Consider the following 21,473-nt stretch of genomic DNA (forward strand, 5'->3'; position numbering starts at 1 on the left):
TCCATCTACAACACAGAGAGGTTGTGTGTGTATAAATGGAGCAGAACCAAATGATGCCCCTTGGAGGAAGAACGTTGCTTAGCATGATGATGTCACCCGCCTTAAAAATGTTATCGTGTTCATTTTTTTAATTCAATTTTATTATTATTATCTTCATCCTGTTTTTTAACTAAACGTTTAGACACGAACTAGATTTGCTTCTAACCCTGTCTCTCTTTCGAAGAAAGAATCCTTCTCCTTCCCGCCAAACCAACCCAAAGCAAAGAATTCGTGCACTCCCGCCATCCATGCCCTCCTCATCCCTTCCTTCTCCAAACCTCCCTCCATCGCCTCTTTCCTTTCTCCCGTATATATATATATATATATATACACACGCATATTCTCCGTCTCCCACCAACTGCCCCTCCATTCCCTTCTCCCTCGTCACCCCCTTCCGCTACGCGGAAGTGCATCACCATGGCATCCAGAGAAACCACCGTCTCCGACGGCAGCAACCAGCCGGAGGCGCCGCCGCCGCCGGCAGTCGAACCGTCCAAGTACTCAAAGACGACGGCCCTGAAATCGATCCTCAACCGCGATGACAAAGGGCTGGGACTCGTGGGCCAGCGAGTTGTGGTCGGTGGATGGGTCAACTCCCGGAAGGAGAGGGCGGAGAGCGACGCCCCCAGCCAGCTGCCGCCGCCGAGGGCGGCGGTCCCGGGCTTCTCGTGCTACGATGTCCTCGTGAAACGTGTTCCTTTCCTCAGACCAATAGCCAGGATTCTGGTCGGCGTGATCGGAGCCCAACCCGAGAAGCCTGCAGCATCACCGGCGAAGGACGGTCCCTTCACCGTTTACTTGCGTATCAACGATGGATCATGCAGTTCTAATCTTCAGGTTCGCGCTCTGCAGGGGTACTTCCTTCTCTTTCGATGAATTCCTACGATTGACTTGATTTGTTGGCTGGCTGAAGGTTGTAATGGACTCTTCCATGTCTCTTCCTGGTCAAGTCATCACCGTCGGGACTTCTATCTTGGTCCAAGGCATGTTGCAGAAGATATTGGCACCAAAAAAGCATGTCGTGGAGCTCATAGTAGAGAATATTCTGCATGTTGGAGTCGTCGACGTAAAAAGTTATCCACTGACAAAGCCAAGAATCTCACTCGTGTCTCTCAGAGATCATCCCCACCTTCGGCCTCGTTCAATCGCGGTAACTCAATCTATACGCTTGGTGTTGTTCAAAGTAATTATTCATATTATTTGTATATTATTAAAAATCTACTAATTCAAATTATGGACTAAACAAAAATATATCATCTGATTTTTTATATCTATTAATATAAAATTATTCTTTTAGTCCTTTTTTTATCACTCCTTCCTTTTTAATGTCTCTTCTAACATTCCTTACCTATTTCTCTCTCTTTCTTTTTTTTCCAATCATTTTTTTTTCATTCATAATTTCTTTTTCTCTCTCTTCATTTTTTTCTCAAATCTCTCTCTCTCTTTCAACCATTCTCATTTTTTTCATTCATCATTTCTCTTTCTCTCTCCCTTTTTCTTTCACACATTCTTTCAATCTATTAATGATGAGTGAGATAAATTAGTCTTTACATATTAAGTCAGACATTAATTCAATCTAAAAACTTAAGCAATTAAATTATGAGTTAGATTAAAATATATATCATCCAACACTCTCTATATTCACTAAACTATTTTTTTAATCTTCTTTACTAATCTTTTTTTACACATGAATATCTAATACATCCAACGAAATTGTTCATCGTGCAGATTGGATCAGTCACTCGCATTTGCAGCAACCTAATCTACACCGGTCATGGATTCTTTCACAAGAAAGGATTCATACATGTCCAAACGCCCATCATCACATCTATGAATGCAGGGAATCATGGCAAGATGTTCCAGGTGACGACCCTTCTCAGCAACTCAGGTGGCAAAGATAAGTCAGCTGCAGTGCATGAACACGAAGGTGTCGACCTCGAAGCGTTCAGGGCTGCGATAAGCGAGAAAAGCAAGAGAATAGACGAGCTACGAAGAAGCGATAGTAACAAAGAAGCTCTCTCTGCAGCAGAGCAAGATCTTCAAAGGTCCAAGGAGCTCGTTCTCATGCTGGAGAAGCAACAACAGTCGACCGCACCGAGTGCTGGAGAACTGGATTTCTCCAACGATTTCTTCTCACGTCCGGTGTACTTGTCAGCTTCTGCTGGGCTTCACCTTGAAAGCTATGCTTGTGGCCTTTCCAGCGTTTACACAATTGGACCTGTGTTTCAAACGGATGAATCGAAGTCTGCAGAGAAGTTAGCAGAGATGTGGATGATCGAAGCTGAACTGGCTTTCACCGAATTACAGGTACCTTTCGTCGCTCTGGCTTTCACAGAATTACTTAGGCTTGCAGTGATAGGATAGCTCTAAGGAACTATTAAGATATCTCTGAGATAACGTCTTAACTAGCTTCTACAGCTGTAGTTTGATTCTTGTAGTTAATTATCGATAGTACATCAAGAATTGTGGCTAATTTTGATATACACAACAAACATACAAATACGCACTTATTTAGATGAATACTTGATGAATGTCGTTTAATGATGCTTGCAGGATGTCATGAACTGTGCAGAGGACCTTGTGCAGTCCCTCTGTTACTCCCTAATGGAGACTGCAGGCAACGATTTAAAGTGTGTATCGAAACAAATAGAGAAGAACTGCATCAAAAGACTTAAATCAATAGTTTCAGGCTCGTTTGCTCGAATTACTTATTCCGAAGCATTGAACATTCTAAACCAGGTAACTTGGAACAATTTTTTGCGGCACTCGCATGAATGGTACTGCTGAAATAATAGTAGCATAACCTTATGGACAGGTAAAGGATAAATCTTTCCTATCAAAAGTTGGTTGGGGTAATACTCTATCAGAAGAACAAGAAAGGTATGCTTCTAAGATGATGCATTAATTTCATTCAATCTGGCAACATTCTGCTTATAATTTCTTGACAACATGGTTGTACGTATCTGTCAACAGTTATTTGGCAGATGAGTTTTACAGAAGGCCAGTCATTGTGTATGAATATCCAAAAGAAGTGAAACCATTTTATGTGCGTGTCAGTGATGACGGAAGAACAGTCTCTGCTTTCGATATCATTGCACCTAAAGTAAGTGTTAGCAAAAAAGTGCATGCATATATATTGCCTAGAAGAAAATGTTGTAACTTTTTGACTCTGCATTGTGCTTCTTATATTATGTCAAGGTTGGAGTTATGGTCAGAGGAAGCCAAAAGGAGGAACGCATGGATGTGATCGTCAAGAGGTAACCCTTCAGAAACACCTAGAGAAAAGGCGTCTTGACTGTCACGGGCCATAATCTTGGACTTGGCATTAAACGTCTTGCTTGATCAATGTCGGTGATGCCATTGTTGAATTCTTTGCAGGATCCAGGAGCTAGGTCTCCCACATGAACAATATGAGTGGTACATCGATCTTCGCAAGCATGGCTCCGTCAAGCACTCAGGTTTCAGCCTTGATATTGAGAAGATGGTCATGACTGCCACCGGACTTGCTGATGTTAAGGATGCAATTCCATTTCCCAGAGTGCGTGGCCATGCTAAACTCTGAACTCGTGTGACTCCGACCTGGGTGGTGGGCGAACATATGTAAATTGTTCAATAATATGTGTATAAATTCGATCTTATCTTTGATCACTTGAAGAATTTTAGCTCACTTGTTTGATGGTCTTTTAATGAACAACTATTTCACATAATTTACAGCATGATTACTTCCTCTTTAATTTACAGCAGACCTTTAGGGGTGATGGGGATATAAAAAGGAATAATCTTTGTATATGAACAAATACTAGAAGACCATAATACGCAGTGAAATAAAATGGAAACACAATCAAACAGAACACCAAGATATTTGTGGAAAACCCCTTCAATGTGAAGGGTAAAAATCACGGGGCAAACTAGAGATAATCCACTATGAGAATAATGAATATACAAATCTCAATCTCTTGCCCAAAACCCTAGCAACAACCACAAGAGAATAATTGGGATACAAGGATCACGTCACTGCCCACAATATCTAAAACCTCCCCAAGTAATCACAGCAAGAGTCTACTGTAGATTTGATCTAACCTGAGATGAGAACACTGCTAGATGATTGAGAACAGTATCTCTGCGTTGTCCTTGTCTTCTTCCCTTTCTTTCTCTTGTTTTTCTACCTTGTTCTTCTCTCTTTGTTGCTACGAGGATGTCAACGTTGCTGCCCACGTTGCTGCATTTTTCTGTCTCTTTTCTGCATCTAAAACGCAGCCCCCACGCCCCCCTTATATTGATCTAGGGTTAGGTCAAAGGGGTGTGGGTTGTGGGCTGATAAAGCCCACCATGGGCTGAACCCACTTTGGGCTGCCAGCCCAACAACCTCCCCCTTCAGCCCATAAGGGAGGTTGTCCCATGACTCCTCAATGTGAAGCAATGCCGACCAACTGTCGGCATATCTCCTGTCTTTCTTTTGGTAAGGTATTCGTCAACATGTCTACTCCGTTGTCATCTTATGAATTTTCTGAAGCTGCAACTGCTTTTCTTCAAATACATTTCGAATCCAGTGGTATCTGACATCTATATGCTTTGACTTGGAATGAAACATTAGGTTCTTACACAAATGGATGACACTCTGGCTGTCACAATGCACCACATAATTTTCCTGTTTCAGCCCCAATTCTTGTAAGAATTCTTTCATTCATAATATTTCTTTGCATACCTCTGTAGTAGCAATATATTCTGCTTCTGTGGTAGAGAGAGCAATACACCTTTGCAACCTTGATTGCCATGACACAGCTCCCCCTGCAAAAGTAAGTACATAACCTGAAGTGGACTTCCTCGTATCTATATCTCTTGCCATATCTGCATCTATGTAACCTGTCAACATAGGTGGTCCACCTCCAAAGCTTAAACAAACCTTAGAGCTCCCTCTAAGATATCTAAAAATCCACTTCACTACTGCCCAGTGCTCTTTACCTGGATTTGCAAGAAATCTGCTAATAACACTCACTGCATATGTGATGTCTGGTCTCGTACATACCATTGCATACATTAAACTTCCAACTGCTGAAGCATAAGGAACCTTTTGCATTTTCTCCTTCTCCTCATCACTTGACGGACTCTGTTCTGAGCACAACTTGAAGTGACCTGCAAGAGGAGAACCAACTGGTTTTGCATTGCTCATACTGAATCTTTCCAATACCTTCTTGATGTATTTCTTCTGTGACAACCAAATCTTCTTGATTTTCCTGTCACGAGAAATTTGCATGCCTAGTATTTGCTTTGCTGGTCCCATGTCCTTCATTGCAAAAGACTCACTCAGTTCCTTTTTCAACCTGTCAATTTTAGACATATCTTTCCCAAGAATAAGCATGTCATCAACATAAAGTAAGAGAATAATAAAATCCTCACCAAACCATTTGATGTACACACAATGATCTGAAGCCGTTCTTTTGTATCCATTTTCTGTCATAAATGAATCAAACTTTCTTTACCACTGTCTTGGAGCCTGCTTTAGCCCATACAAGCTCTTCTTCAACTTGCAGACAAAATTATCTTTACCTTTGACTTTGAAGCCTTCTGGTTGCTCCATATAAATTTCCTCCTCCAAATCACCATGAAGGAAAGCTGTCTTCACATCTAACTGCTCAACCTCCAAGTCCTGGCTAGCAGCAATACCAAGAGCAACACGAATAGAAGACATTTTAACAACAGGAGAAAATATCTCTTCAAAGTCAATACCTTTCTTTTGACCAAAGTCTTTCACAACCAATCTAGCTTTGTACTTTGGTTGAGAACAATATTCTTGAGTCTTCAACCTAAAAACCCACTTGTTCTTCAAGGCCTTCATTCCATTTGGTAGCAGCACCAAATCATAAGTGTGGTTCTTCTGAAGAGCATCCATCTCTTCCTGCATAGCAACTAACCACTTCTCTTTCTGCTCACTCTCAACTGCTTCCTGGTAACTCTCTAGTTCACCTGCATCAGTAAGCATCACATACTCATCTGTAGAGTATCTTCTGGAAGGTTGACGTTGTCTAGAAGATCTTCTCAACTGAGGTTCTACGGGAACTTGCTCTCCTACTTCTTCTTGCTTAACATGTCCTGCAGGTAAATCAACATCAGGCTCTACACTATTTTCCTGCACATCTCCCACATCACCCTGATATACTGGAGGAATAACTGGGTCACAATATGCTAATCCTTCTGCAGAAGTCTTGGCTGGTGCCTTCTTCTTCAAATCTTCAAAGGTTTGATCCTCAAAGAAGACCACATCTCTACTCTTGAACACCTTCTGCTTTTCTGGATCCCAAAGCCTGTAACCAAACTGATCATGTGAGTAACCAAGAAAAATACATTCTTTAGACTTACCATCCAGCTTGGACCTCTCATTATCTGGAACATTTGCAAATGCACGACAACCAAATACTCTCAAATGCCTATAGGAAACATCTATCCCTGACCATACATGCTCTGCAACATCACCATCTAGGGCTGTACATGGTGATAAGTTGATCACATCAACTGCAGTCCTCAAAGCCTCATCCCAAAACCTTTTGGGTAGCTTGGCCTGTGAAAGCATACATCTGATCTTTTCCATGATGGTGCGGTTCATCCTCTCTGCAATTGCATTATGCTGAGGTGTACCAGGAACTGTCATCTCATGTTGGATCCCATGTGACCTGCAATAGTCATTAAACAATCTCGTATACTCACCACCATTATCTGATCTTATGCATTTCAATTTCCTTTCTGTCTCCCTTTCAACCCTGGCATGAAACTCTTTGAAGACATTAATAACCTGATCTTTGGTCTTCAAAGCATAAGCCCAAACTTTCCTGGAAAAATCATCTATAAAAGTGACAAAATAAAGTGCACCACTTATACTAAGAACATCAACAGATCCACCAAGAGTTTTTGTCCTTAAAGGACCACATACATCTGTATAAACACGGTCTAAGGCATGCATTTTTCTAGACAAAGCAACACTAGCAAATGAAACTCTATGTTGTTTACCAGCCAAACAATCAATACAAGGGTTCAGATGTATACCTCTGAGATCTAGTAATACCTCTCTCTTGGAAAGAGCTTGCAGTCCCTTCTCGCTCATGTGTCCCAATCGCCTATGCCACAACTCCATATTGAAGTCTTTCTCTATAGCATTTAACTACTCACCATAAGCTTTAGCCTGCAACCTGTACAAAGTATGACATTTCTTTCCACTAGCTATAACAAGAGAATCCTTACTGAGCTTCCATTGCCCTCTGTGAAATCTGCTTTCATACTCTTCATCATCTGGTCTTCCAACTAAAATTAAATTCAGCCTCAAGTCAACCACATGCCTCACATCCTTAAGTACCAACTTGCAGCCAAGGTTGGTCTTTAAATGGATATCACCCATGCCAATGATGTCTGCTGTGCCATAGTTGCCCATCTTGACAACACCAAAGTTTCCAGACCTGTATGTAGCAAAAAACTCTCTTCGAGGTGTAGCATGATAAGAAGCACCTGTGTCAATCACCCACTCAAGATCCTGACACACACAAGAAAAAATATCATCAAAAGGAGACAAAATCAAATAATCACCACCCTGCACTGTAGCTGTAGTATTATCCTTTGACTCTGTAGACTCCACTTCTTTTCCCTTTTTCTTGTTCTTCTTAAGTTGCTTACATTAGTTCTTGTAATGTCCTTTCTCACCACAGTTATAGCAAACAATATCTTTTCTTGATCTTGACTTGCTCCTACCCATACGTGAACTGCTTCTAGACTTTGACCTTCCTCTGTTCTCTGAGATAAGTGCCTGTGAATCATTCTGAGATGTTGCCGAACTCTTTCTTTTCAACTCCTCATTCAACAAACTGCTTGTTACTTGACTCATAGTGACAATACCATCTGGCGCAGAATTACTAAGGGAAACCACCAGTGTCTCCCAACTTTCTGGTAATGAACTGAGAAGTAACAATGCCTGCAACTCATCATCAAGAGACATTTTCATAGAGGATAACTGGTTAGTAATACTCTGCATTTCAATCAAATACTCAGCAATAGAAGCACCCTCTCTATATTTTAGGTTCACAAGTTTTCTGATAAAAAAAGCTTTGTTGCCAGCTGTTTTTCTTTCATAGAGACTTTCTAATTTTTTCCAAAGAGAATATATATAAATTTTAGTAGAAACATGGTGAAAGACACTATCATCAAGCCATTGTCTAATAAACCCAATTGTTTTTCGATCTAACCTCTTCCACTCATCATCTGTCATAGTTGTAGGTTTTGCACTATCCCCTTGCAAAGGTCCATACAAATCTTTGCAATACAAGAGATCTTCCATTCTTGGTTTCCATATCATCCAATGATTTCCATTCAAACTAATCATGCGAGAAATATTACTGGCCTCCATGTTCAAATACAAAAATTAAATCACCAAAACCCTGCTCTGATACCAGTTGATGGGGATATAAAGAGAAATAACCTTTATATATGAACAAATACTAGAAGACCATAATACGTAGCGGAATAAAATGGAAACACAATCAAACAGAACACCAAGATATACGTGGAAAACCCCTTCAATGTGAAGGGTAAAAACCACGAGGCAAACTAGAGATAATCCACTATGAGAATAATGAATATACAAATCTCAATCTCTTGCCCAAAACCCTAGCAACAACCATAAGAGAATAACTGGGATACAAGGATCACGTCACTGCCCACAATATCTAAAACCTCCCCAAGTAATCACAGCAAGAGTCTACTGTAGATTTGATCTAACATGAGATGAGAACACTGCTAGATGATTGAGAACAGTATCTCTACGTTGTCCTTGTCTTCTTCCCTTTCTTTCTCTTGTTTTTCTGCCTTGTTCTTCTCTTTATTGCTACGAGGATGTCAACGTTGCTGCCTTTTTCTGCCTCTTTTCTGCATCTAAAACGTAGCCCTCACACCCCCCTTATATTAATCTAGGGTTAGATCAAAGGGGTATGAGTTATGGGCTGATAAAGCCCACCATGGGCTGAACCCACTTTGGGCTACCAGCCCAACAAGGGGCTCTTCTATTCCAAAAGAAGAGAAGACCGACATTCTGCATGATTGCAAGAAAAACTATCCAACCTCAGAAAGAATGAGCACATCTAATATTTTAAGTGATTGGATGACTACGATATGTGTAAAATTTATTCAACACATGACCATGTCAAATAAAGTTATGATTGAAAAAAAAAAAAATTCTTAAATTGATTAAAGAATGCTTAATTAACTTTTTAAATTGATAAATCTTGGGGCCATTTGATTGCCTGCAAATTGAAGTAACTCATTCAAGGCCTGCAAGTAAATCACTCCGCAAAAAGAGTTCATACAGTATGATAAAATATTACATAACAATAAACAATAAATATGGTAACAAAATTATCAAAATATGAATGACAAAAAATAAAGTGATATAAATTTCAAACTATATATCATATGCATAGCGTTAACTTAAGATACCGTGTCATTTGCATTAGTGACGTTTAAACAATCACAATAGAGAATGATTGCAACATGTAACTCCACACATAAACATTAAAATAATTGTAATTGCAACCATTAAATCACACACACACACACACAAAAGAAAAAAACTACAAATTTCCACAACCATAAAGAACATATCTCAAAAGAAAACACAGATGGAATAAGTTTCCAGTCCTGTTGTTTACTATTGTTATTGTTTCTTCTTCTTCGTTGTTTGATTCCGAGATCATTGCATGAGTCAGTGCGTGATGGGGACGAACGAGATGAGCTCCCTGGAACCGAGCCACGCCTTGACGACGACCACGGCGTCGTAGGTGCGCTGCTGCCCCGCTGATCCGCCGTCGCCTTCCGTAGCGAGGACACGAAGGTAGTACTTGATGCCGGACACCACCTGGCGCTGCGCCCCCACCACCCGCGCGAAGGTAAGGGGGTGGGCCGGGCCCTGGTGGCGGTTGTACTCCTCGACGGAGTAGCGGCCGAGGTCCTGGACCTCCTTGTTGGACTCCACGTCCCGCACCTCCGTCCGGCCCCCCACCATCCGCCCTCCGCCACCGTACGCCGCCAGGGAGGGCACGGCGGCGAAGCAGAAGTAGAACAGGAAGAAGAGAGGTAAGCCCACGAGGAAGAGGCGAGAAAGTGAAGAGCTCACGGAATCAGCCATTGCGTGAAGGCAGAGGAGGAGGTATTCTAGTCATGAAGCATGCTTTCTTCTGCTATCTATAGAGGGAGGAGGAGAGGAAACGGAAGGGGGTCGTAGAGGAGAGGAGGACACGTAACGGGAGGGAGAGAGGTGGGGATTCAAGCGGCGTGCCGCGTCTTTGGGGTGGGGAACCGACTAAAGCTTTACGTGGTCTCCGAGTTTTGACGGTTCGTCTTCCATAAACGATGGGTGTTGTCAGATGCCAATCAACCGACCCGAATTGGAACCCAGCAGGTATGACTATGGATTATGGTTCCTATAACTAGATCCGATATGGATCTTCAACGCATTCCTGGTAATTTAATGTACAATTGACGACTGCCTAAAGACGGTCATCGTTTTCGCTTTTTATGAAGGAGGAGACAAAAATAAGAGGGGAAGAAAAAAACGATGCTAACCGATAAGCGGCAGCGGTGCTAACGCATAAGCGGCGGCGACGAGAAACAACGGCATGAGCACATAGAAAGAGAATGTGAGGAGAGAAGTGTGTCAGGAGAATCTCGAGAGGACCAAAAAGATAGTTCCTCTCAAAACTTAAAAGAAGCAAAAGTTGGTTCTATATATTCAAATTGGTAAATATCGATTGGGACGGACGGATGTTTAAAACATGCTTTTGAGTGATTGATTAACAACAAACATTAATATCAGATATAGAACTGCCTCTGTATCATCATAAAGGGCAAGTAATTGGTATATGCGGCTTCCAAGATAATTCATTCTTCTTTATTGGTCTCTCAATCAGTGTTAGTGGTATCAGTTTCTTTTTTTTTATTTCGAGGAAGAAATTACTAATTCATTGAATCATCAGTATAGGTCCAAAAAATAAAACCTATGAGCAAAAGACATTCAAAGCGTCAGCTCCCTAGATAGAAGCATGTTTACATCTTCTTTGCCAATGAGAACTAATGACGTTAACCTTGGCAGCAAGTTATGTACGTACAAGTGACTTATTTAGTTGCCACGGTATATTTGTGTTGTCAATGATGTAATTAACCACCTTTTCAGCATCCCCAAAGCCCGTAGATTCTTCTTCTCACTCCTATTATAGCTACACACACAATCCACTTGCTTTGCCTCTTTGGCTTTGCATGGTGCAGCTCCAGCAGTCAAAATTTGCCCTCTCTCGTTCCTAAAGATGTATCCAAGACTTGCAAGAAAACATGAATAGTTAAGAGACCCATGACATCGAAGATCTTACCACCTATGTTGACATGGTGAGGTAGAAAGCAACTTAAACATGGTATTATCTTGAGTAAAGACCAGAACCTTAAACCAAATACAGTAAGGTTTCTCTAGGTGGTTGCGGTAGAGGCGACAATTACGATTCAACAAAAATTATAAGGAATTAGCAATTAGACCTCGTAGCTGTGAAGCACTATATTTATGTAGATCTTACCCTTTACAGAGTCGATCGCCCTCCTACTAAGTGCCAAATGAAACGTAGTCTCACAATTCTATCGACAAAAGCACATCAAAGAAATTATGCATTTAAGGTTATCGATGTCGATATGGTATGTAGGACAAACATTAACTTATGCATGAGTATTTGACAAACCCAAGTGAGGTACGATGGGATATAAAGAAAAATAAATTTTTGTATATGAATAAATACTAGTAAGTCATAACACACAGCGAAATTAAATAAAATCACAATCAAATAGAACATCAAGATATACGTGAAAAATCTCTCCAATGTGAAGGGTAAAAACTGCTAGTCATAGGTGCCCAGCAAGCCAATCACGTGAGTGATGGCACGTGTGACTTGATACAGAATCTTTTTGCTTATTATATTTTGGCGTATATCACTTTATAACTATTGCATAAATGCATACATATATTGTGATGTCCTTGGATTTGTGCAATGGGAATCAGATCTGATGAGATCACGATAATGAGATCGATTCACCTTTAAACACATATCCTAAATAATCCCGGTCATAGGTTACTCGAGAGGGACATCGTGATAACTGGACAGACTAGTGTGCTGTATACCCGTCCATATGATGGATGCAGCTAGTCTCATAGCTGCTCGTGTAGGGACACTAGGGATACAGTACATGTGCTCATTGGAGAATGAGTTCACTGATTGATCCGCTTACGGAATGTTGGATGGTTGATGATGTCTTATTGTCAGACAGCGATTCCGTAGTCCTAGTGGTGTATCTGGTCCTTAGACTTGAGACACCAAGGATGTCCTGTATGAGTGCTCCACTCTTTGATACCATACTTATAGGTTTGGTTGTCCCAGATCTAGTACAACTGGTCATTGGGAGTGGTAGTCGACCTTACGATGGCTATTGAATGTCGATAGAGGATCATCCACTCTCGGCGTCATGAGAGGAATATCCCATGTGTTCTTGCTCAGACAAATCCCTGGCCAGGGTCATTCGGGTTGAGGGAGAAAGAGTTCTCCAGGAGAATCCGATTAGAGCGAGACTCGAGTAGAAACCGTATGGGTCTGACAGCACCATGCTCGATATACGATCTCTGGGATATTAGATGGATGAGGGACTATAGGAACACGGTAACTGAGGACAGACAGGTCCAATGGATTAGATTCCCCTGTATCGTCTGGGGACTACGACGTAGTGGCCTAGTACGTCCGTAGTCGATGAGTCAAGTGAATTATTACAAAGATAATAATTCACTGAGTTAGAAGGAGTTCTGACGGGTATGACTCACGGCCAGCTCGATATTGGGCCTAGAGGGTCACACACATATGGTAGGCATTGCGATGAGTAGAGGTTCGGATATGAGATATCCGATGGAGCCCTTGTCTTATTGGATGCAGATCCAATACCCACTAGGGGAGGAGCCATTAGGGTTTGATAGGGGACCTCTATAAATAGGAGGGACTCAGAGCCTCATAGGCTAGAGTCTTTGCTTGCTTTTCCTATTCTCCTCTCCCTCTCCACCTCAGAGCAGGCCTGGAGTTTTGAGGAGCATCGTCGCAACCCTGCTGTGTGGATCACCACTAGAGAGGAGGACGCTTGACCTCCTTCACCCTCTCCGAAGGATCTGTAAGGAAACAGGGATATACGATCTCCCTAGGTAACACAATCTACTCTATACACAGTTTCAAGTTTTGCGAATTTTGCGCACCAATCTTCGCACGACGACGAACATCTCTTTGGGAATCGGGGATTTTGTTTTCTTGTTCTTCCGCTGCGCATATGATGTCGCCCCTAAGATTTTCCAATAGTGGTATCAGAGCCAGGTTGTTCGTGCGAATGATTGGTTTTGAACTGCGTGTGTTGTATTTAGGAAGAATTTTAACGTCAAAATCGTTAACGCAAAAACAAGGAAGGGTAGTAACAGTTGCTGCCCTCGATCTGCGTGCGTGCAGCGCAACCGAAGGCGGACATCACAGGGGCTGCGTCTGTAGTAGCCGGCCGGCAGCCTGCTTGCAGCAGGCTTGCGTCCGGCGGGGCTGGCAGCCCGCGGGCAGAGGCGCCTGCGGCCGCTTCTCCCGCGGGGTGAGGCGCCGCAGGGCAGCGCCCTCGCCCCGCCGCCAGCAGGGTGGCGGCGGCGGCAGCAGTAAGAGGGAATTAGGGTTTTGGGCAAAAAGACAATTTTGCCCCTGTGAATTTGAGAAATTCCAGTTTCTATCTTTTATCAAAATTACGAAAATACCCTTAGGAATTGAGAAATTCCCTACATGTCCCTGATTTCAGAAAATATTAATTAATTAAAAGGTTTAGTTGATTATTATTTATATTATTATCTAGTATGATGTGTGGACGATTATTTATACATGTGATGTATGATGTGTGGACGGATGATCATGGACCGTGTGATATGTGTACTTGTGATTATTATTATTGAGGTCTGCGAGCCTCCATTATATTTCTCGTTTATTGTCAGCCCTGCGTGCCTATGATTAAGTTGTAATCACATGAGGAGGCACAGCGGGAGCGTGGATGCGATAGCGGGACCCACGAGACGGACGATCGTGATGCATGAAGATGCATCAAGATGTCGACGAAACCGACGAGGACGAGATGGACGATCACAGGGCATAGAGATGCACCGTTGCACACATAGATCTTGATGTGAGTGATTAGGCCTACTGGCTCGGGCCTAATCATATTAGGTTGTGGTCCATGATCATCTGGTGTGATTGCTTATACACATACTAGATATGTATATATATTTGCATGCGATGTAGATATATATTAAATATGTATATGTGTGACATATCATATTAGGAGACCAAATCATAGAAACATCTCTCGATAATATTAAGTCGGTAAACGTGAGGCAATTAAATTGACCCACGTGGCCTTCCATCGTTATAAGTAGGAACCAATTCCCGGTGTAGGTTTAGTTGGTCGAGTCCCTCGAGACTCACCTATATCGCGATTCGCTATCTTGCTTACGACATAGAGATGTCACCGGTGACCTGAGGGCATGGTATGCTTGGTCGAGTCCCTCGAGGGTATATCATCAAATCAGACTCATCTTGTAACGAAGGTGTTGACTTAACCGAGCATCATGGTTGGTCGAGTCCCTCGAGGCCATGGTGATTCGGAGGCCGAACACGACGGGAATCACAAGGAGTTGTGATCGGCAAGAGTTGCCTACCTTTTAGGCTTAGTGTGATTGGTCGAGTCCCGCGAGGTTACACTAAGGCGCTGATTGGATCTTGATCCCCACTAGAAGTCTGCCGGAGACTTCCGTTTCATGTGCTGAGGGTGTCGCGTGACTTGTTAGTAAAATAGTGGGAGCATATTAAGATAGAAGTTCATATCTTGATAGTTTATTTCTTGCAAAATCTGCATGTTATTCATTTCTGCTATATCTTTATTTTCAGAAAATGTCACTTTCAAATCCCTTACGTGGCATACTTGATGTCAACCGCCTCACTGGTCCAAATTATACGGATTGGCTCCGTAACTTGAGAATTGTTCTCATAGCGGAGAAAATCGTGTACGTCCTTGATACAGTGATGCCTACGCCCGAAGAAGGGGCAAACGAGGATGAGATCGCTCGCTACGTGAAGTACATTGATGACTCCACTCTTGCTCAGTGCTATATGTTGGGCTCTATGACTCCTGAGTTACAGAGACAACATGAAAAGATGGATGCCAGATCCATTCTCCTACATGTCCGTAAATTGTTTGAGGAACAGGGAAGGACTCAACAATATGAGATATCCAAGAGCCTCTTCCGTGCTAGGATGACTGAGGAGACACCGGTTCAGAACCATGTCCTAAAGTTAATTGAGTGGATAGAGAAACTCACAGGTCTAGGAATGGTCATAGAGGATAACTTGTATGTGGACATTGTGCTTTAGTCCCTACCTGATTCCTTTTCACAGTTCATAATGAATTTTAATATGAACAAGCTTGAGGTGACTCTCCCAGAGCTCCTCAATATGTTGAGGGAGGCAGAGAGTACTATTAAGAAAGAGAAGCCAGTTCTCTACACTGGTGAGACCAAAAAGAAAAGGAAAGCAGAAAGATCCCTTAAGAAGGGAAAGGGCAAGGGCAAACCAGGTAAAGCAAAGGTTGCTAAGAAAGACCCAGCAAAGGACAAAGGCCAGTGCTTCCACTATGGTAAAGATGGGCACTGGAAGAGGAACTACAAAGAGTACCTTGCAGAAAGGGCGAAATTGAAGCTTGGAGAAGCTTCAGGTACATTCATGATCAATCTCCAATTGGCAGATTTTTGTGATAGTGCATTGGTATTGGATACCAGTATTGCTTATTACATCTACAATTTATTGTAAATTCTAGCAAAGCCGAGGGGAGATTGACGAGAGGAATATTGCATAAAGGTTTGTTTATGCAAGACACTACTCCACATATCATGAATGTAAGTGTCTAAGAGGAAACGAGATAAGGTGAACAGTGCATACCTATGGCATTGTAGGCTAGGTCATATCCATGAGGGAATGATTCAAAAGTTGCTAAATGATGGATATCTAGATCCATTCGACTATGTGTCATATGCAACTTGTGAGCCTTGCCTTCGTGAAAAACTGACCAACTCTCCATTTAGTGGAATTGGAGAGAGAGCCACTGAGCTGTTGGAACTCATACATAGTGATGTATGTGGACCCATGTTAACTCATGCCATTGGTGGTTACTCCTACTTCATTACCTTTAATGATGATTTTTTAAAGTATGGATATGTGTACTTAATGAAGTATAAGTCCGAGGCCTTTGAGAAATTCAGAGAGTATAAGAATGAGGTGGAGAACCAGACTAGAAAGAGTATCAAAACTCTTCGATCAGATCGAGGAGGTGAGTACTTAAGTACAGAGTTTACTCAGTTCCTCAAGGACCATGGGATATTATCCCAATGGACACCTCCTTATACACCTCAGCTCAATGGTGTCTCTGAAAGGAGAAATCGTACGCTATTAGATATGGTACGGTCCATGATGAGTTTCGCTGACCTACCCATCTTATTCTAGGGATATGCCCTAGAGATCGCAGCTTACCTTCTGAACAGAGTTCCAACTAAGTCGGTAGTGTCTACACCATATGAGATATGGAAAGGGAAGAAGCCTGATCTTAAGGTTGTTAAGATTTGGGGCTACCCTACCCACGTTAAAAGACACAACCTCGATAAGTTAGAATCAAGGACAGAGCGATGCAAATTTGTGGGATACCCCAAGGAAACTTATGGGTATTATTTCTATCATCTCGAGGACCAAAAGGTCTTTGTAGCTAAGAGAGCAGTGTTCCTTGAGAAGAACACATTCTTGGCGGAGACAGTGGGAGAATGATAGAGTTGAGCGAGGTTGGAGAACCAAGCTCAAGCACCACTCTACAGCCCGAGTCTGTTCAGGTACCTAATACACAAGTTTCAACTTTACGCAGGTCTGATAGAGTATCCCATCCTCTTGAGAGATATGTGGGACATATTAGAGGAGAGGATGTTGAGGATATTGATCCTCGGACCTACGAGGAGGCTATTATGAGTATAGACTCCGGGAAGTGGCAAAAAGCCATGAATTCTGAGATGGATTCTATGTACTCCAATAAGGTTTGGAACCTAGTTGATGCGCCCGAAGGTATTGTACCCATCGGTTGCAAGTGGATCTTTAAGAAAAAGATCGGAGTAGATGGAAAGGTAGAGACCTATAAAGCAAGGCTAGTGGCTAAGGGGTATCGTCAAAGGCAAGGTGTTGACTACGACGAAACCTTCTCACCCATAGCAATGCTAAAATCCATCAGAATTCTATTGGCTATTGCAGCACACTATGATTATGAGATATGGCAGATGGATGTGAAAACCGCATTCCTCAATGGGAACCTCGAGGAGGAGGTGTATATGATGCAACCTGAGGGATTCGTGTCCAAGAACTGCCCAGATAAGGTGTGTAGGTTGCTTAGATCCATTTATGGACTAAAGCAAGCTTCCCGAAGTTGGAACATAAGATTTGATAAGGCAATCAGATCTTATGACTTCGTTAAGAACGAAGATGAGCCTTGTGTATACAGGAAGGTAAGTGGGAGTGCTATTACCTTTTTGATGTTATATGTGGATGACATCCTCATCATTAGGAACGACGTAAGAATGCTATCCACAGTAAAGGCTTGGTTATCTAGACACTTCTCCATGAAGGACTTAGGGGAAGCATCATATATCTTGGGGATTATAATCTATAGAGATAGATCCAAGAGGATGCTTGGCTTGTCCCAGTCCAGGTACATAGAAACCATTGTCAAAAGGTTTGGTATGGAAAATTCTAAGAGAGGTCTCATACCGATGAGACATGGGATATCGCTTTCTATGAGTATGTCCCCAAAGACTCCAGAAGAAAGGGCGAACATGAATATGATACCTTATGCCTCAGCAATAGGGTCTATCATGTATGCCATGCTATGTACTAGGCCTGATATAGCGCATGCTCTGAGTGTCACGAGCAGGTATCAGGCGGATCCAGGCTTGGAGCACTGGAAAGCAGTAAAGTGTATCCTTAAGTACTTGAGAAGGACTAAGGATCTTTTACTAGTATATGGAGGTAATAGCCTTAAGGTTGAAGGCTACACTGACTCAAGTTTTCAGTCTGATGTCGATGATAGCAAGTCGAATTCAGGGTATGTGTACACCTTGAATGGAGGAGCAGTGTGTTGGAAGAGTTCCAAGCAAGATACTACTGCTGACTCGACCACAGAGGCGGAGTACATTGCTGCATCATATGCAGCAAAGGAGGGAGTTTGGTTGAAGAAGTTCATTACAGATTTGGGAGTCGTTCCGGATAGCGAGAAGTCGACTTCCTTATATTGCGACAACTATGGGGCGATTACTCAAATAAGAGAACCCGGGTCTCATCAGAAGTGTTCTAAGGAGGTTCCAGCTTATCAGAGAGATCGTAACCCGAGGAGATGTAGCAGTGGAAAGAGTTCCATCCGAAGATAACATTGCAGATCCACTGACAAAGCCGTTGTCTCAAATTGTCTTTGAGCGTCACAGGGGTCTGATGGGGATTAGACACACAAGTGATTGACTTTAGGTCAAGTGGGAGATTGCTAGTCATAGGTGCCCAGCAAGCCAATCACGTGAGTGATGGCACGTGTGACTTGATACAGAATCTTTTTGCTTATTATATTTTGGCGTATATCACTTTATAACTATTGCATAAATGCATACATATATTGTGATGTCCTTGGATTTGTGCAATGGGAATCGGATCGTGATGAGATCACGATAATGAGATCGATTCACCTTTAAACACATATCCTAAATAATCCCGGTCATAGGTTACTCGAGAGGGACATCGTGATAACCGAACAGACTGGTGTGCTGTATACCCGTCCATATGATGGATGCAACTAGTCTCATAGCTGATCGTGTAGGGACACTAGGGATACAGTACAGGTGCTCATTGGAGAATGAGTTCACTGATTGATCCGCTTACGGAATGCTGGATGGTTGATGATGCCTTATTGTCAGACAGTGATTCCGTAGTCCTAGTGGTGTATCTAGTCCTTAGACTTGAGACACCAAGGATGTCCTGTATGAGTGCTCCACTCTTTGATACCAGACTTATAGGTTTGGCTGTCCCAGATCTAGTACAGTTGGTCATTGGGAGTGGTAGTCGACCTTACGAGGGCTATTGAGTGTCGATAGAGGATCATCCACTCTCAGCGTCATGAGAGGAATATCCCATATGTTCTTGCTTAGACAAATCCCTAGCCAGGGGTCATTCGGGTTGTGAGAGAAAGAGTTCTCCGGGAGAATCCGATTAGAGCGAGACTCGAGTAGAAACCGTATGGGTCTGACAGCACCATGCTCGATATACGGTCTCTAGGATATTAGATGGATGAGGGACTATAGGTACACGGTAACTGAGGACAGACAGGTCCAATGGATTGGATTCCCCTGTATCATCTGGGGACTACGGCGTAGTGGCATAGTACGTCCGTAGTCGATGAGTCAAGTGAATTATTACAAAGATAATAATTCACTGAGTTAGAAGAAGTTCTGATGGGTATGACTCACGGCCAGCTCGATATTGGGCCTAGAGGGTCACACACATATGGTAGGCATTGGGATGAGTAGAGGTTCGGATATGAGATATCCGATGGAGCCCTTGTCTTATTGGATGCAGATCCAATACCCACTAGGGGAGGAGCCATTAGGGTTTGATAGGGGACCTCTATAAATAGGAGGGATTCAGAGCCTCATAGGCTAGAGTCTTTGCTTGCTTTTCCTATTCTCCTCTCCCTCTCCACCTCAGAGCAGGCCTGGAGTTTTGAGGAGCGTCGTCGCAACCCTGCTGTGTGGATCACCGTTAGAGAGGAGGACGCTTGACCTCCTTCACCCTCTCCTAAGGATCTGTAAGGAAACAGGGATATACGATCTCCCTAGGTAACACAATCTACTCTATACGCAGTTTTAAGTTTCACGGATTTTGCGCACCAATCTTCCCACGACGACGAACATCTCTTTGGGAATCAGTGATTTTGTTTTCTTGTTCTTGCGCTGCATATATGATGTCGCCCCCAAGATTTCCCAACAAAAAACCACGGGGCAAACTAGAGATAATCCACTATAATAATTATGAATATACAAATCTCAATCTCTTACCCAAAACTTTAGCAACAATCACAAGAGAATAACTGGGATACAAGGATCACGTCACTGTGCACAATATATAAATTCTCCCCAAGTAATCACAGTAAGAATCTACTGTAGATCTGATTTAACTTGAGATAAAACACTGCTAGATGATTGAGAACAGTCTCTCTGCGTTATCCTTGTCTTCTTCCCTTTCTTTCTCTTGTTTTTCTGCCTTGTTCTCCTCCTTTTCTTTGGAATCACATGGTTACAACCTTCTCCCTTGTTGCTGCCTTTTATTGCCACAAAAACGTAGCTACTCACACCCTTATAATATGAATCTAGGGTTTAGAGAAAGGAGGGTGGACTATGGGCTATTAAAGCCCATCATGGGCTGAATCTGGTGGGCTGTCAGCCCAACAACCTTCCCCTTCAGCACATAAGAGAGGCTATCTTATAACTCCTCAATGTGAAGTTATGCTTACCAGTTGTCGGCATATCTCCTGTCTTTCTTTTGGTAAAGTCTTTGTCCATATGTCTGCTCCGTTGTCATCTGTGTGAATTTTTTGAAGCTGCAACTATTTCTCTTCAAATACATTTCAAATCCAATGGTATCTGACATCTATATGCTTTGACTTGGAATGAAATATTAGGTTCTTACACAAATAGATGTCACTTTGACTATCACAATGCATCACATAGTTTTCCTATTTCAACCTCAATTCTTGTAAGAATTCTTTCATCTATAATATTTCTTTGCATACCTCTGTAGTAACAATATATTCTGTCTCTATGGTGGAGAGAGTAATACACCTTTATAATCTGGATTGTCATGACACAGCTCCCCCTACAAAAGTAAGTACATAACCTAACGTGGACTTCCTCGTATCTATATATCTTGCCATATCTGTATCTGTGTAACCTGTCAACACAGGTGGTCCACCTCCAAAGTTTAAACAAACCTTAGAGCTCCTCTGAGATATCTAAAAATCCACTTCAATGCTACCCAGTGCTCTTTGTTTGGATTTGCAAGAAATATACTAGTAACACCCATTGTATATGCAATGTCTGGCCTCGTACATACCATTGCATATATTAAACTTCCAACTGCTGAAGCATAAGGAACCTTTTGCATTTTCTCCTTCTCCTTATCACTTAACGGACTCTGTTCTAAGCACAACGTGAAGTGACCTGCAAGAGTAGAACCAACTGGTTTTGC

General features: G+C 42.3%; 2 protein-coding genes across 2 annotated transcripts; one reads left to right on the forward strand and one right to left on the reverse strand.

Moving 5' to 3' along the window:
* Positions 1-403: 403 nt before the first annotated feature.
* On the forward strand, positions 404-3,675 carry LOC135598162 (asparagine--tRNA ligase, cytoplasmic 2-like). Its single transcript, XM_065091700.1, has 8 exons — positions 404-876; positions 953-1,189; positions 1,768-2,346; positions 2,593-2,778; positions 2,855-2,919; positions 3,013-3,142; positions 3,238-3,296; positions 3,418-3,675. Exons 1-8 carry the CDS (start codon positions 457-459, stop codon positions 3,599-3,601), a joined length of 1,860 nt encoding a protein of 619 aa, XP_064947772.1. The 5' UTR covers positions 404-456; the 3' UTR covers positions 3,602-3,675.
* Positions 3,676-9,636: 5,961 nt separating this feature from the next.
* Positions 9,637-10,255, reverse strand: LOC103974178 (cysteine proteinase inhibitor 4-like). The gene has a single exon (XM_009388940.3). It carries the CDS (start codon positions 10,196-10,198, stop codon positions 9,776-9,778), a length of 423 nt encoding a protein of 140 aa, XP_009387215.1. The 5' UTR covers positions 10,199-10,255; the 3' UTR covers positions 9,637-9,775.
* Between the last annotated feature and the right edge of the window lie 11,218 nt (positions 10,256-21,473).

The sequence above is a fragment of the Musa acuminata genome, chromosome BXJ2-1 (assembly GCF_036884655.1).
Source record: "Musa acuminata AAA Group cultivar baxijiao chromosome BXJ2-1, Cavendish_Baxijiao_AAA, whole genome shotgun sequence".
Classification (NCBI taxonomy): domain Eukaryota; kingdom Viridiplantae; phylum Streptophyta; class Magnoliopsida; order Zingiberales; family Musaceae; genus Musa; species Musa acuminata.